This window comes from Drosophila tropicalis, unplaced genomic scaffold (assembly GCF_018151085.1).
Source record: "Drosophila tropicalis isolate 14030-0801.00 unplaced genomic scaffold, ASM1815108v1 contig_158, whole genome shotgun sequence".
Classification (NCBI taxonomy): Eukaryota; Metazoa; Arthropoda; class Insecta; order Diptera; family Drosophilidae; genus Drosophila; species Drosophila tropicalis.
The window spans coordinates 9421879-9439055 of record NW_027172602.1 but is presented as its reverse complement, the minus strand read 5'-3'; the positions used below and the strand labels follow the sequence as shown (position 1 = coordinate 9439055).

The 17177-nt window shown below is 38.1% G+C and overlaps 2 protein-coding genes across 5 annotated transcripts in view; one reads left to right on the top strand and one right to left on the bottom strand.

Moving 5' to 3' along the window:
• The window catches only part of Flo2 (flotillin-2), an 87926-nt gene that overhangs the window by 26814 nt on the left and 43935 nt on the right, over positions 1-17177 (top strand). The window lies entirely within an intron of this gene.
• On the bottom strand, positions 7911-10953 carry LOC137586738 (glucose dehydrogenase [FAD, quinone]-like). Its single transcript, XM_068302874.1, has 3 exons — positions 10084-10953; positions 9914-9950; positions 7911-9758 (listed from the first exon to the last, which is right to left on the bottom strand). The coding sequence occupies exons 1-3, from the start codon at positions 10869-10871 to the stop codon at positions 7935-7937; spliced, it is 2649 nt and encodes an 882-aa protein (XP_068158975.1). The 5' UTR covers positions 10872-10953; the 3' UTR covers positions 7911-7934.

Here is a 17177-nt window from a genome sequence, read left to right as displayed (position 1 = left end):
GTTTATATGGGAAAGACATATTGGTTAACTTACTCCCTAACCGATTTAGAAACTCCTTAAATTGTGTAATTTACTTAATTTCTCAACCAACAACAAACTAACTAAGAATCAAGTGTTTGGAAATTAGCTGAACACTATTTCAATGTGATTAACTAATTCGGTTAACCATAAATGCAATAGATGCACCTCCACCCACCACCGTACCACCTAACTCTACCTCTATTGGCAAGCGCATTGCCTCTTCTTCTTCTTTCGACGACCTTGAGGTTATTGCGGCCAATATCGTTTTCCCGTTTTGAATGTTGCGGCAGTTGCGGCGTCTTTATAACGTTAGCCATGTATGTTAAATACAACAACAATGAAATGTGTAAATAAATTTGTTTGTTTGGCTGTTCAGGCATTACAATATCTTTTTGTTGTTGTTGTTGTTGTTATTGTTTTTTCAACCTATGACGTAACGAAAACCAAATAGTTTTCGGTTTTTTTCAGAGTATTCGTAATTGGCGCGCTCGATTGGTAAATGTTAATGTAAATGTATGTATGAAATTTAGTGGTGGATAAATTTTGGTATAGGCTTGGCTCTATGTATGTACATGTCTCTCTCTCTCTCTTTATCTCTCCTAGTCCACTCAATCACCGTGTGTGTGTGTGTGTGTGTGTGTGTAAGGGAGCTGTTGACACATTATTTCTCTATGTTGTTGCCATGGTTGGCCGTCCGTTGTTGAATTATTTTGTTGTCGGTTTGTTATCGAGCGGGTGTTGAAATAACTAACGGCGCTTTTGTGCCTTGTTGTTTATCCAGTTTATAAAGAGTTATCTATCTCTATCTCCTTCCCTCACACACCCTTTATGGTTTTTCATAGTGGGTGCGCATTTACTATTTACATGGCCTAATGAATGTGAATGCAAGTGAAACGAATACTCGATTAAATGCTTAATAGGATCTGTTTGGGTAATCGATATCGTCGAAAAAATCGATCGATTTTTTCAGATCTGAGATCTGATTTTAACTAAGTTTAGACTATCGATTTTCATTAGAATAGTTATTAAATGTTTGAAGTCTGAGATGTTTAAAATAGATCTCTGTTGTTATCATTCTGAAACATTTAACGACATATATATGTACATCTGCTAAGACTAGCCCATCCTAGCTGCCCATCAAAAATAACTACCATTGAAATCAACTTAATTGTGGAAATCAAACATCAGTTGTAGCCCTCTTCATTTCTCGGGTTAATCTCATCTGTGCCATCTCTTTGTCTATGACATAATCCAACTCAATGAAGATCATGCTTATCAATTACTTTGGTATCTTTTTCATGGTGTCTACTGTGCCGACAGACGTCTGTTCAATGGGCCACCTCGTTTAAGTGAAAGGCCCCCTCGAAAAAAAAAAAAACAGAAAAGAAACCACAAAAAACAAAATCAAGCCTTTTGGTCAGGTGTAACATATTACAAAACCTTTTCCTGAAGGTGGAACTGACTGGCTCTGATACTTTGGCTTTAACTTTAACCAAAAGGCATAGACGCATTTCTTTACTTGCAAAAAAAAAAAGCAACAACTAAAAAAACAAAAACGAAAGAAACAAATTTTTGTAAAAATATCGAAAAAGAAGAAAAAAAAAAAAAAACAGTTGCCCGAAATTGGGTCAGCAACAGCGTCCGGCAAACAAGTTTCATGAAAGGGGGCAGACAGGAGCGGCAAGAGGAGCTCGGGTGGGGTAAATTGTAATGATGGGAATAGGATAGAGAGATGCAGTGGAATGGGGCCCAGAGGGTAAACCAGTTGTTGCTGTATTGGCATGCGTCATTTTACAAAATGTTTTTTTTTCTCTCTCTTTTTCTCAACTTCTCTTTCACTCTCCCTCGAAAGCTATTCCTCTGTCTCCCTCATTCGTCCGCAGGCCGTATTGCGCTCTTTCACTCTAATGTAGTTAGGCCAATTAGGGTAACAGCTCTTCCTGTCCAGTTATTTTTATATATATTTTTTTCTCTCATTTCTTTCGTTTGGTTGTTGATTTTACTTTTTGAAGGCCACACGACACCGGCAGCAAATGTCGTCGTACATAGCCCACGCTCAATCGGCGATCACAATTAAAGTGATTTTGTGCGCTAATTTAGTGTTAACAAACGGTTGAGAGGCCGCTGCCACCATCAAAACCATCATCATCATCATGATAATCAGGCATAAAGCACATGGTTCATGATCAACTTAAAATATGCCGCATGTCGCAGTGTCAATTACCTTGACTCTCTCTGACTCTGCCTCTATCTCAATTTCATTTGAAAGAGAGAGAGAGAGAGAGAGAGAGAGAGAGAGAGAGAGAGAGAGAGACAGAAAAGAAGTCATCAGTTCAAGTTGCCACTTGATGGCATTGTGTCAATGACTTTTTACCAATCGATTTGACTTTTAACTGTATTTCAAATGATAATTAATTAAAGAAAAGTATATACATATGTATGATTTATGTATATATATCATGTAGAACGCGAAGCGGCAAATTGCATATTACTTGCAACAACACCCATAAACAATTTTCTTCGTGTTTGTTGTGCATTAAAAAAAAAAACACAAAAACACGCGCCTTCATACCAAGTTCGTTTCCAAAGTCTTTCGTTTTTAGCGTTCTTCAACGCATAAATGCTTTGCTTCGGTTTTTAACCAACTAAAAGGTTAAATGCAATAAGGAAATTAAATCCTTTGCTGTTCAGTTATTTGATTTATTTCAACATAATCTTCCGGTTTGAGGAAATATTTGAGTTTTGAAATATTTTGAGCTCCAAAAAGAGTTTTTTTATGGGGCAAGAAATTGCTGCGAATTAAGATTCATACATCCTAAGGGGCCTCTTTTTCTTATTGTTTACAATAAAGCAAATGAAAATTCAAATATGTGCATATGAAATTGCTACCGTTGAACCGATGTTGATTGTTAACCGTTGCGGTTGCCTTCCTTTTGCACAAATCCTAACAAAAATAAATGAAATATGGTTTTTTGTTTCTTATATTGCGAGTTGGCATAAAAAGTGTTTTATGGATCACTTTTCTTTCATTAACTCTTCTTCTGCTTTAGTTATGTATGCGGTATCTCTAGGTGTGTGTTTGTGTGTGTGGGTGTGCCATAAGACTGACTTCTTCTTTATGTTAGCCCCGGTGTCTGTTTTTTGTGATGTAAATTGTGGATTTTTAGTTATAGTGTGTTGCTTGCTTTTTTGTGGCAAAATACAAATGTTGCCATTGTTGTTTAATTTTTTTCTCCTTCTCCTTCTGGTTAGTTTTGCGCAACCATTGAAGATGTTGTTGTAGCCCACTGTTCAACTTAATCTTGAAAGTATCTCTCCCAGTTTCGTTTAGTTGTGTTGCACTTGAGTGCATTTTCACCCACTTGTAAAATATAAGATATGGCTTTCAACAAACAAACAAAAACAAAAAATTAAACCAACAAAAAAAGAAATAAATAAAAAACAAAACAGCAAACATTGAACCGGCTTTTCTTTCACTTCACTGCAACATTTTCATTGCTGCTGTTGCTGCTGCATGATGTTGTTGTTATTTTTGTTGCTGCTTACTTGCAATTCTAAGCCCACGTAACTTGTAGCACACAAATTCACATTCAATTGGGTTTATCCAGAGACGACAAAAAATTCAGTTATAACTAAAGGCAATATATGTGAATTAATAGAAGAAGAAAACAACAAAAATAAATTTTGTTTATCCCGTTGGCAGCGTCTGTGCGGCTGCGTTGCACGTTTTCAACTGAAAAGCTAAGCTAGGCGGCTTTACCGCAAAAATTCGTGCAAACGAAGCAGCCAGAGCAGATCGACAACCACGGCGACGACGACGGCGACTACTGCGACGACGCCAGCAACTGTTTGGCAACAGCAACAGCAGCAGCAACAACTACAGTTAGTTTACGCTATGGAGCAGCAGCTGTTGCATATTATTTATTGGCACATCATCATCATCATCATTATCATTGTCGTCTTCGTTGTCTCTTCTACAAGTTTGTTTGAATCGAACATGTTTGATCCTGTGATAACTATTTTACTTGAAAAATAAGTACTTAAATAACGGTAATTGAATGCTTTTTCATTCAGGTAACAACATCAGACATCAATTGATTATCATTGATTTACCAAGAGTTTCCATTCGAGAGAGAAAACACATTGATAGATTTCTAGAGATGTGATTTAATTCGATAACATTATCAAATTGCGGCCATCTCTAGCAGCCGAAGTCATTTTAATTCCATATTTGTTCTTACTTTAGGTTATTTAATTAATTCGAATCTTTCCATTTGTTATTTGTGGCAAACTTTAAAATTTAGAAGGGTAACTCTCTCACTCGCTTGGTTGTAATAGAGAATGTTTTATTATTTTAAGCTTCAAGTTGGCTCTGCAAATTGTAGCAAGTAATTTGGCGCTTCAGCGATCAACTTAATGTGCAAAAGTAAAAGACTCCAATTACTGCAAGCCACTTATGTAATATAATGGCCAGTTATGTTCTATGTTCCAGTTACCCAATCAATTTAACAGGTTATTACCTAGTTTCTAAACTCTCTTACTTAACCTTAATTAACCCCACCTTACCTAACCCACACACAACATTTCTTTGGATGTGAATTCGAATTTTCTTCTTCTTTCTTTCTAATTAGTCGTATGTTTACTACACCTACCCATACTCATATACATAATGTGCATTTCTCTTGTGGTTGTTGTTGCTGCTGATGCTGCCCTACTCACTGACCGCATTCCGGCGGCATTTAAAAGCTAAATTCCCCTCTGCAAAAAACAAAATGAGCAAAATATTTGCTAAAAAAAATGGCAAGTGAAAAAGAGGCGAAGCAACTAAGCTAGATGAAGTTATTAACTATTAATGTGTCTGAGAAAAATCTGTATGCTGTTTTTTGTTTTCCTACAACTCTCCCCAGTTGGCAATTGCAAAAATAACAAAATTTTAATAATTTTGTCAACAGGTATAATTTATGTAATCATAAGGCGAAACCAAAAAGCATACAGCTCTTGGTGGGCTGTTTATGAAATATTTCACGGCTACTAAAACCTGACCAAAAAGATGCAATTACCAAGAGAGAGAGAGAGAAGTCTATCTCAAGCCAATTTTTCATTCCCTATTAACTTTGAAGTTCAACTTTCGCCAGGAAGCAAGCGTTTTGCACTCAATTGTAAAGTGCATCTAATTAATGAAACCAGAAAATCGGTCAGAAAATGCATTGTACATATGAATCGAATTGATTGATACCTAGCATTCTTTAAAAATGAACAACTACATTATGTTTGTGTAACTATCTGACGTATGGTTGGAAATCTGGAATCTGTAATTTTAAGAATGAAGCTTTTAAAAGTTTCAATTCATATACATTCATATACCTTCAAGTAGAAGTTGGTATTCGTGTCGAATATGCCTTTCTTTCTATCTATTTTCGAGTAGGTATTATGTGTTACTGATACCGATTCAACAAAAGGAAATGATCTAAATTGGACAATTTCGATTTTCGTCTAAGGGCAAGCATTCAAGTACCAAAAACGTTTTCCTCATTTTATGCCAAATGGCTTTTTGCCTACGTGAGTCGAGTCACCTAACACCTAAAATATAAATGATGTAAGCAGGCTCGAGATTTTTGACAATGCACCACCGCCAGCAGCACCACCGCCACCAACTGAATGAAACTATTGCGGACTGCCCACCTTGCCCCCCCCCCCACTCGTTCCCGCCACTAGGAATTGCAATTGAAATTACATGCCACGACGACATCATTTCTGGTTCCCAACTCTTCGAAAAAAAAAAAAAAAAAATAATCCAAGTTTCAGCTTTAACTCTGAGGCGGCTAAGAGAGGCTGAGGCATAATTGACCGAAATTAAACAGACATTATTCAATCCCGCATTACACCTCTTCCCTCCACCCAATCCAGTTGGATATTTCATTTTTTTCCACTCTTCATTTCTTTTTGGGTTTTTGGGTTTTAGTTGAGCTTATTTGCAGATCGTTGTTGACGTTTGTCGAATGTGTTCGCCATCACGTCGCTCTGTTTGCACGGTTGCAGCATTTATGAATACGTTAATACTCTCCCATATTTATCCCATTGGTTGTCCATGGTTTAATTGAAGTAAGACTGGAATGAATCTTACTGTATTGTATAGCCAGAAAAACTAACCGCCTACAACCGATCCAAAGCGGTTAGTTAGTTGAGTATGTAATAGTTCGTGCATCTTTCTGTAAGACAGTTATCAGGAAATATGATTTCGATTTGTATTAATGTTAAAACCGTTTGTACAAAATGTGTCAGTCTGTCAGTGTGTCAATGCGTTTGTTGCATTTTAAAATGGTTTCTTTTGTTATTGTTGCTCGGGGTTGCCTGTCTCCTCTCGGTCGATTAATGACCCAAATTTCGAACTGACCACAGACACAACATCAACACACACACACACACACACATACTGCGGCACTATGCTTCACGTCTGCAAGTCTGTGTCATCATCAGCGTCAACATTATAGTCATCCTCAGCTATTTCTGTTTCTGCTGCTGCTTTGGCATAACACTTTCCATTTCCACAAGCATCACGTACACCGGCGACATCGACATCGACAGCGACAGCGACTCGGAGTCCGAATCCGAGTCTGAGTGTGTGCCTATGACTTGCCGTTTTTTTCGTTTAAACCATATCAAATCAAATATTTACTTTAGGTTTTTTTTGTTTATTGTTTTTTTCTGTAGCCCTTATATAAGAAGTTAGAGTTTTAACGCTTTGGGTGGTTTATGACCAAACGTTTTTGTTTTGTTTTCTTTTCTTTTCTCTTCTATATCTCTATCCATATTGAATAGCGAATTTGCTTTTGGCATGCGAAATTTGCAATTGCGTTGATTTCGTTGCATTAGCTTATCACTGTTAATTGCTTGACACCTACGAAATAAAACGTGTGTGTCCACAACTAAACTAAACAGTGGGGCAACATAGATATTTCTTTCTAACCATTTAACCTTGGCCCAGTTTCATTGGTAACCAGAAAACTGCAACTGCATGATAAGCATCAATGCGGAAGTTGACTCCCCCAGAAACCTTTCCCACAATTATATTTGTTACGGAAGCTGCCGTTGGTTTTGGCATTTAACAAAATTTGATATGCTTTGATCGTCAGTTTAAAATGGCAATTTGACATTTGGCTTCAAAGCGAATTCCCTCCCAGCCTCTTGAAAAATCAAGCGGAAGCCAAAGTGGGCGTTGGTTCACGCCCAGTCGTCTCATTGCCCCAGCTTTGAAGAAATCATAGTAAATTCCATTTTCTCCACTTTTGGTTGGGAAATTTGATAAACAGGTGGAAAAATTCACTAATAGGTTGTTGTCCATGCTAAAACGTTTCGAATTGAGAATTAAAACATGGATTCTTCGATGGAAATTAACGACATTTTCAAGATCAAATTGTATACAAATAAAGAATATTATTTTCGTGTTATTATCTCATTCAATGCGTTCTTCCTATTGTTATTATCAAAAAACCTACTTCATTTCGGATTTAGCTCTTTGTAGACTTTCCTCTTATGGTTTGGATCATTGCTTATTGGGTTCCTGTTCCGGAAAACCACAAAACTTAAATTAACAACAATTTATTTATAGATTAGTTTTTCAGCTAATTGATAAAACGTTAAAGTTTCTTTATTTTTATAGCTACAACAAATAGTATTAGCAAATAAATATATGTGGTATATATATATGTATATATATAAAATATATAACAAAAAAAATTTGATATTCGTAAAAATAAAATAATTATATAAATATTTAAACAGTTGCAAAACAATTTCTACTCTTAGATAAACACAAAAAAAATATTACGAGTATGAATAATGAAATTGTAATCCACATTTGACTAGTTGAAATTAGACGATAGGCATTGAGGATGAGAAAGATGTCAATAAAACTAAGATCGTGGTAATAATGATGCTTTTAATGGTGGTGGTGCTGGTGGTGATGCTGTTTGTGAAACTGCTGCAGGCGGTGGTGGTGGTGGTGGGGGCGGTGCTACTGGCTGTGGTCTACGAGCTCCCCAATCCTCTTTAATCATATCGGAGGCCTTCTCGCCAATTGCAATAACCGGGGCATTTGGATTGCCATTGACTATGGTGGGCATGATGCTGGCATCAACCACCCGCACACCCGACACACCATAGACTCTTAAGCGTGGATCGACCACGGCGGTGACATCCCAACTGGGACCCATGCGACATGTGCCAGCCGGATGGTAGATGGTGAAAGTGAATTCCTTAATACAGCAGGCCCAATAGGCATCCGATTGAAAGGGTAAATGACGACAACCGGGCAACGGTATGTTATGCAATCGCGAGCCGAAACGCTGAAATGCTTGGGTATTCGAGACATTAATGGCCAATTTAATGCCCTCTACCAACACATCGATATCCTCTTGATGAGCAAAGTAATTGGGTATTATTTTTGGTGGCTGCAATGGATTGCGGGAATTGAGACGCACCCAACCGGTGCTCTTTGGACGCAACAAGAGTGGCAATATTGACCAAGTTTCACTATGTTGCAGCGGCTTATATACCGTATTGTAAAAGCCATCGCGTAAATTAAGAATTTTCCTAATCTGTTCGCCGCCATCAGAGTTTATGGAGCTCGGACAGAAGTGGAATTGTACGTCAGGCCAATCGACAGATGGATCTTGATATTTAGTGTTTAGGAATGCGACTCCTTCCACTCCCGAAAATGTCATAGGGCCACGTTCTCTTAGTATATACTCCATGGAAACGGGTATGGTTTGGAAACGATTCCGGGTTACCGTCAATGGGGCATCTACTACAAATGTCAGTCCACCCAAGCCCACATGATCTTGCATATTGCTGCCAACGGGCAAATCCGAAATTACTGGTATATTGTGCTCTTGCAAATGCTCTGCTGGTCCCACACCCGACAGCATCAATAGCTTTGGGGTATTCAAGGCCCCGGCACTCACAATTACCTCACGACGCACAAACACCAATTGCTTTCGTCCATTCTTCATATACTCGACGCCAAAGGCACGTTTCTGTTTCGCATCGAATAGGATGCGTGTGGCCTCTGCGTGGAGCAGAACATCCAGATTCTTGCGCAAACGCACCGGTCGTATGAAAGCCTTGCCCGTGCTGCATCTTGCTCCACGTCTTATGGTGCTCTGGGTGAGCATAAATCCTGTCTGTTGGGCTCCGTTTATGTCACGATTCTCGTAGCCCATTTCCATGCCGGCTTGGAGAAAGGCTATCGATAAAGGGGTACGCCATGGCGCCTCCTGCACTGTTAGATAGCCGCCGGTCTCGTGATATGGTGTTTTGGCCAGGTATGGATTGCGTACGTCCTCCGATTTCAGGAAATATTTCAACATTTGTCCATAATCCCAACCGGGATTGCCTAGCGAGGCCCAATGGTCATAGTCGTTCTTTGAGCCCCGCACATAGACCATTGCATTTAGCACAGAGCTGCCGCCCAAAACTTTGCCTCTGGGCCAAAAGCAACGATCCCCCTTCATGGCCTGACAATATTGCCGTGTGGACGATGGCGTCGTCTGATATTTCCAATCCAATTCAGTAAGTTGTAAGTAACCAGCAAGTGCTGGCACATCAGAAATCTCAGTTTCATCGCCGCCTGCCTCCAAGAGCAATACGGTCCAATTGCGGATTTCGCTTAAACGATTCGCCACCACAGCTCCGGCAGAGCCACCGCCGATCACAACGAAATCATACTGACGATGTATCTAGCAAAAAAACAAAGAAAGAAAGAGATATTAGTATGGTTTTCCTTTTTGGATATGTCAACGAATTCACTTTGTTTCCACATCTGATAGTTTATCGATAAGTTGAAGGAACTATCGAATGTGTAACAACTCTGATTTCTGTTGCAATTACTTACGGCCGATGGCTCCTGAACCTTGTTCTCGGGATCGACGCTTTGGTAACGATAAAAGTTCATGCCGATCGCCAGAAGCGGAATCATGCCAAGCAAAGACGTCATTGTGCCAAACGCCATGTTTCAGTAATTGTCAAATCCAGGGATCCTCCTGACAATGTTTACCAACTGACGATGGAGTTGTGGTTATTGTCGATGCCGATGCAATGCTTGTAGATGTCGAACGCTTTCGCTGCGTGTAACCACCGTAACCAGATGTGGGTGCACTTGCCGATAATGTCGAGCTAGATGATTCACCACCACTGGCAAGTATTTTCGGTGTATAATTTCGTATGCCACCCGGTCGCGCTGACTTAAAATGGGCGCGGGCCCGTTCGTCTTCCTCCAAGATATCCAGATAGGATTTAATATACAAATGATGGCTTAAATAGTGTTTCTGTTTGTCCAGCGAATGACTCGATTTACTCGAGAGTAGCGAAGAACTGGGACAACCACTGCTCGAGCTAGCCGAACTGCTGCTAACGGCCGAAAGTGATGAAAGCGATGAACAATGGCAGGATGAGTTGTAGATTCCGCTATCGGAACTCTGTGAACTGCAGCGATGCAAATACTTGCTATTCAATTTGGCGTAATGTGAATCGGTGTCCGATGATTGGCTAGTGCTGGTTGTTGCTCCTTTTCCAAGAATTTTCGTACGCTCGTATGTCTGTTTGCTTAGATTATATTTGTGACGCAAGCGATAGTTGGCTTCGTAGTCACTGTGGGCGTTGCTAGTGCTGGTGCTGCTGCTCGTATTGGAATAGGAACTACTGGATAGATGACTGGTGGGTGTATAGATGGGGTCTTTTTGGGGATTGTAGCTTTTTCGTTGCTGTTGTTGTTGCTGTTGGGATCGTTTATGGTAGTGCGTTAGTTGTTGTTGGTGTTGCTGCTGTTGCTGTTGTGATATCTCTTGGCCCATATTTCAATTGCAATATAGACGGGAACTAAAAATATAAAACAAAAAAAAAAAATTAAATAATCATTGACAAGATAAGATAAGGCTAGATTTAAAACAATTGTTTTGCCCTCAGGAAAAAATTAAAGTCGAAAAGAATTTAATGGTTTAAGTAAAATAGCTCTTGGCCTACACTGCGTATAAGTATTAAAAAGATAAGAATGTATCAGATTCAGTTTCAAGTATTAGTTGGAATGATTAATTAATTCATTAATAATAATGCAATAAAATATCAAAAGATACACACAATTATCAAATCTATATTTTCCCATATTTCAATAGATTAGTTCCTAGAAATAATTATATGCCATGTAAAATTATATGTGAGCTAGTTGAACAACTTTGAATGGTAGCTACATATAACCATAACAATGCAAATTTTTCTCGAAATATCCAAAAATTTCACAATTTCATTGCACTGGGTGATGAGCTTTCATGATGTGCTCAGCATTTGCACAAGTGAAGTGTGGGATAACAGACAATACTGAACATATACATAATCCAAAAAATGCTCTGATTTTTGCTTTTCTATTTTTGGTTAATTGATGATGATTGTCCATGTTGTTGTTGTTGTTGTTGTTGCATGACAACTGCCCACTATAGATCATGATGATGATGTTATTGTCGAGCGGAAGCCGCTACCTCTGGCGCTGATTTAGCAATCATTGGCCAATAGGTGGCGCATTTGCATGAAGCGCTCACACGCGTTTTGCTGCTTCTTCGTACATAAAAAACAAAAGACTTAGGCAACGAACTTGTTTGCATTTTTCGCAAGGCAGCAAACAAAAATAAAAGCCATAAAAGTTATCAAATCAAATGAAATGAAAAACAAAATTCAAATGATGTCAACATCAGCATCTCATTATAGACATGTGCACAACATTTACAAGCTCTCTCACCCCACCCCTTTTTTCCACATCTGTGTCTCCCTCGCTCTCTTTCTCTATCTGTTTATCTGTCTTGATGTTTTTCAAGTTCAATGCCGCTGCCATAAGGCGGAAAAGCAACTTTGGTTGATATTTCTTTGGTTGTGTGTGTTTTTGTTGTTGTAGTTTTTCGTCGATATTATTGTAATGTAAAATGCAATTTCGTTATTTTGTGTTTTTCTTTTTTTGCCCCTCTCTTTGTTTTAATTGCTGTCCAGGCTTGTGTGCCTGCCTGTCAGTTTTGCCTGCCAGCCAGCCTGGGCCGGCCTGGCCTGTGGTTTTTCCAGTCTGGCTGTAGTCGTCTCGATTTAAACGATTGCGAGCAGTGAAAGCAAAAGCCATGGCGACAAAACAGCCTCAAGAGAAGCGGGTTTATCAAGCTTCCTATGTGCACAATCCTATACACACACACACACACATTTCCATACACATAAAATGGACTTTTATTTACTTGCTGGTAGCTTCTGTAGAATACCACAACTTTTGATATAATTGTTAAGGAACTTTATTAAACTACCAGTTCTCTATACATTAAACTAATAAGCTGGTCGATGATTTCAAAATTTTAAACCAATTAGCAATAGATGAATAATATGATCTGAAACTTGTTTTTCTCTTTCAAATAAGTTGTTGTTCATAGGGAAACTTAATAGTAGCAATTCTTTTTATCTCTTGGCTCTGAAAGGATTGATCTTTTGATCTATTTAGCACAGTAAAAAAATGCAATCTTTTATATCCATTTGAAATCGAGTGATGGATAGAAGTGATCTATCTATGAATTATTGAGACACACACACACAAGTAACAGACATGGTTAAATGTCTATATGTTTAAACACATCGCGAAATAAAAAAACAAAAAAAAAATTAGCACAAGAAATTAATTTCAATTGTCTGACAATTAATTACCCGAAAAATGAAATTTTTAAGGCACTTTTTTCCCTTAGTTGTTGGATATGGTTATTTTGTTACTTGCCAAGCGCAAAAAAGTAAAGCAACAAAAATGACAGAAATAAAAATGTGGAAATGAAAATATGCGACAGCGACAGCGACGATGAAGACGACGAACGACTTTGATGATGATTCGAACGGCTCGACGGTTGGCATATAACTGACAACAACAACCACAGCAGTAAAATGCACAAAAAACAAAACTGATCAGCATCGTATGGGGGCAAAAACAACGACAACACTCATTCATTCATTCATTCAAAATCCGAAAACCAAAAACGAAAAACAGATGAAACACCGTTAAAATGCAGACGCAACAGTTGCCTGCTTCTGCTGCTGCTGCAGCAGCAACAACGATACAACCCGCTAATTTATGCAACGCCCTTGGGCCTTGTCTACAATTTGGGGCAGCTGCTCCTCCCCTTAAGCTAAAAATGTAGTCCGAAAACTAACCGAAAATAAGTAACGCCTTTGACGCAACAAATTTTCAGCTTTTCTTTATGCCGTTTTTGTTTTCATTGGCTTATTTGTTGTTTGTCCAAAGTTTTTACATCATTTTGGCTATGAGAAGATCAACCAATGTCGATTGTTGTTGACGGTTGGCTTCATATCGTTTCATTTCATCATTATGCAATTTACACATTGTTAGAAAATCATGTGCCTTTAGCTGACGACTCTGCCTACCTGTCCAACTGCCTATCTGTCAATTATGATTTGACAGCTTTTAATTTTTAGTGTGTCTGTTTATGAGTTAAAGCTTCTCTTTTACAACAAACTCGCTGAAAACTTTATGTGGCATATAATTGATGACATTTACATTTTTTTGGCAGTTTCTTTCGTCTGCGACTTTCATGAGAGTTTGCGGTGTGCTGGAGATCTCTTGACACTTTCCCGTCTAGGTCCAAGTCTAGGTTGGGTTGGGTCTGGCTTAGTCATGCCTGTTGCTATTGCTGACTAGCGTGACAGCATAGACACACGGAGGGCCAACTAACCGACTGCATGGGGAAATGGTAAACTAATTAAGTTTCTTAGGGTCTAAGCCAAGTGACGACTTCTTTTTTTTCGCACATCCGCCATTAAAACTAGGAGTAAGCTATAACACACGAATGCCACATAACTTAAGAAATTCGTGTAGTACATGCGATGCATCCAAAAATTGGCGTTATTTCAAGTCAAACTTTTGTAGATTACCAATGGAATGTACATGGGTATAATGTAATTTCTATTAAATTAATTTTGAACTTTGCAGTTAGTTGAAATTGAAACAATGTGACTGTTTATTTATGGAAGTAAAATATTAACACCTAAGAAGAGACCGGCATGTCCTCCCGCTTTTGTCGTCTAGGGTGATCAAACCATTTGTTTAAGCTTAAGGCCATTTGCTAGGGTATTTAAAGGTCCATACAAGCAGTCATTATATTCATATATATGTATTTAATTGTTTAATGTATCCAATCGAAATGATTTGGCTTTTTTTTCTTTTATGGACAAAACGTGCTCAGATTGATAATCGTTGTCGTCGATATGTGTATATAGATAGAAAGTGTTAAATAAGGGGGTTAAGTAAGGGGGCGTGCCAGAAGAAAGGCCAGGTGTAGATGAGTTTATTTAGGAATATAACAAACTGAAATGGAATCTCGAAAATGATTGACCGGATTGCCACCGTCTGACGGCTCAATTACATAAGTGAAGGCGCTTTCCAAAAAGTGAAAATTAGCACAAATAAAGAGCAAGTACGGCATAGGTAAAATATATAAAAAACCAAAAACTTGCCTTCGGTTGTTGTTGGTGGTGTTGTTGATTTTTGTTGTCGTCTTGGTTGTCGTTGCAACGTATCTGCGTCTTTTTCGCGTCACATTGATGAACGCAACAACAATTTTCCACTTTCCTTTGTCTTAAACATTATCTTATGCACTTTTTGTTGCAACCAAATGGTAAATACAAAACAATAATAAAAATCAAAACATACAAACAAAAAAAAACCAAAAAAAAAAAAAAATCGACAACGAAAAAGTTTATTTGCTTTGCACTTGAATTAAAATTGGTTATTTTTTCCCAAAAATTTTCTTTCTTTAAGTTTTCATCATTTGTTTTCTTTCTTTCTTTTCTGTTTTATATAATTAAACATCGAAACGGTAATTCGTAAGGCACGGCAATATGTGTGTGTGTTTGTTTTTGTTTTTTTGTATATTTTTTTTATCTGCGATACGCACGCCACGGCTTCGTTTTGTTCAATGAACAAATCGGTTTGCCGCAGACCAAGACAAAAGCTTTTTGACCATCGCCATCATCTCTTCGACATCCACAACCAACTTACACTTACACTTGCACTTACCAAGTTGCTCTGCTCTTGCTGCTCATGGTCTGGCCTTAGCTTGGCTCTTCTTTGATTCGAGTCCAAAGTTGTGACCACCAAACACCATCGAAACACCGAAACACCACAATAAGCCACCGACGACGACCACTTTCGTTTTCAGACTTTTTGCCTGTGGTCGCTGCTGTTGTTCAAATTGAAATCGAAATCAAGTCTTGCGGTCTTTTGCTCTCTCCTCTCACTCTTTCTCTTTCTCTCTGAGTGATCTACGTGCTTTGCTTAACGTTTGTTTTGTTGAAAGCTTTTGCATTTAATACCCTTTCACAAGAGGTACTTTAGTTTAGTTTGATCCTAGCAGAAATTAAGCAAAAATCTAATCAAAATCTTGTTCTAGATGTTCGTAGTAGCCAGTAGTTTTCTCTTCCGATTCGTCGATGGTTAGATGAATCACTATATACGCTAAAATAAAGTGTATATAAACTCTGACATAGAAATTGTCTTTTTACTGAAAGCTTTGATTATCTTTAATGAAAGCCCTTTCATTTTGGCCGGCAAAATTTCAACTTAAAAGATTCAACTCTACTTTTAAGGATAGGAAGGAAGTAATATGTTTAAGATTCAAATCTACTTAAACAGATTACTTCCTTCCTATCCTTTTTCAAACATGCATCCTGTAAAAGAAGTCATATAAGATTATTGTTTGATTTTATTTAGCTCATATGTATATCATATATCTAATATCGTCAAGATTGATATGAAGAGCATTGAACCACCCGCACCTCAATGCTTTCTCTGTTTTGTCATTAGCAAGTCATTCATATTTGTATTCATTAATTCAGACAAAATGCAGTTCAACATTATCACAATTGAGTGCAGTCACACAGTGATCTCACTGCAATTGCCCCCCATTGAACTCTCTATATGCAAAAAAAAATGAGAGTGAGAGAGAGAGAGAGACAGAAGGAGATTGGAGCTAGATGTAGCTTAGATTGGCGGGAACAGAAAGGAAACGAATCGTATAAATTTTGTGAGTGTTTTTTTTTTTTTTTAGTCCGACTTCCGACAACCAGCAACACATTTGGGGCTCTGCAATTGCTGCACTCCTCCGATGTTGACATTGGACTGCTGCTGTGGGAGTGAGATTGGTGAAGCGTTGGGGGAAAGAGGGAAAAGGTGAAGTAAGAGACTATACGGCCAGTGGCAACTTTCGCGAATTTTGGGCGATCATTGCACCGGTATAAATAAATGGAAAAAAAACACACATAAAAAGCCCAAAAATTTATGCGTTGCACTTGAGAGAGTGTTGCATACATTGTGCATCATGGATGAGGAGGAGGGCAGAGGGGTGATAGAGGGGATATCACTTAGATTTATAGCCAGTTTCCGCGACCTAAGACGCAAGCTCAAATTCAATTCAATTCCAATTCAAGCCGATTTAATACCATAAAATGCCATTCCATTCCATTTGAAAACCAAAACCGAAACCCACACCGCATCCGATTCGAACAATTAGCCAAGTTAAGCTTCTTTTTCGCCCCCGAAATGTGTAAGTGCATTTTGTTAACAAATTATTGAATGATCCGAATGCTCTTGCATTATTCAATTCCAGATACAAGATATAAATGTTGTGTATAAATCTCTACGCACCGTTGACTTTTGTAAAGACTGGACAGAGTCGTTTCGGACTTAACACCCCAGCCCTCCCCAAAAAAAAAAAAAAACACTTTAATTGCAATCCCATCCCACAAATATAAGAAGAAGAAGAAGTTGTAATTGTATTAGGAATTCCCCCTTTTGTGGTGTTTGAAAAATGTTCAGAAAACCTTCAACCGCATCTAATTGCATTTATATTATCAAAATGTATTTACAATGAGGAATAGATTACAGATTATTGCGCAACACTAATTACACTCAATATAAACAGCAAATATTTCTACCAATCCGTATGTCTCTTACAAGATGAAAAAACATAACTATTTCAGAACTAGTTTCACCTGATCCTTTCTTAATTTGAGATTGATTAGGTTCAACTCTTCCAAGTCTAAGTTTCTCTTCTCAATATAGCAAATGTATGAAATGT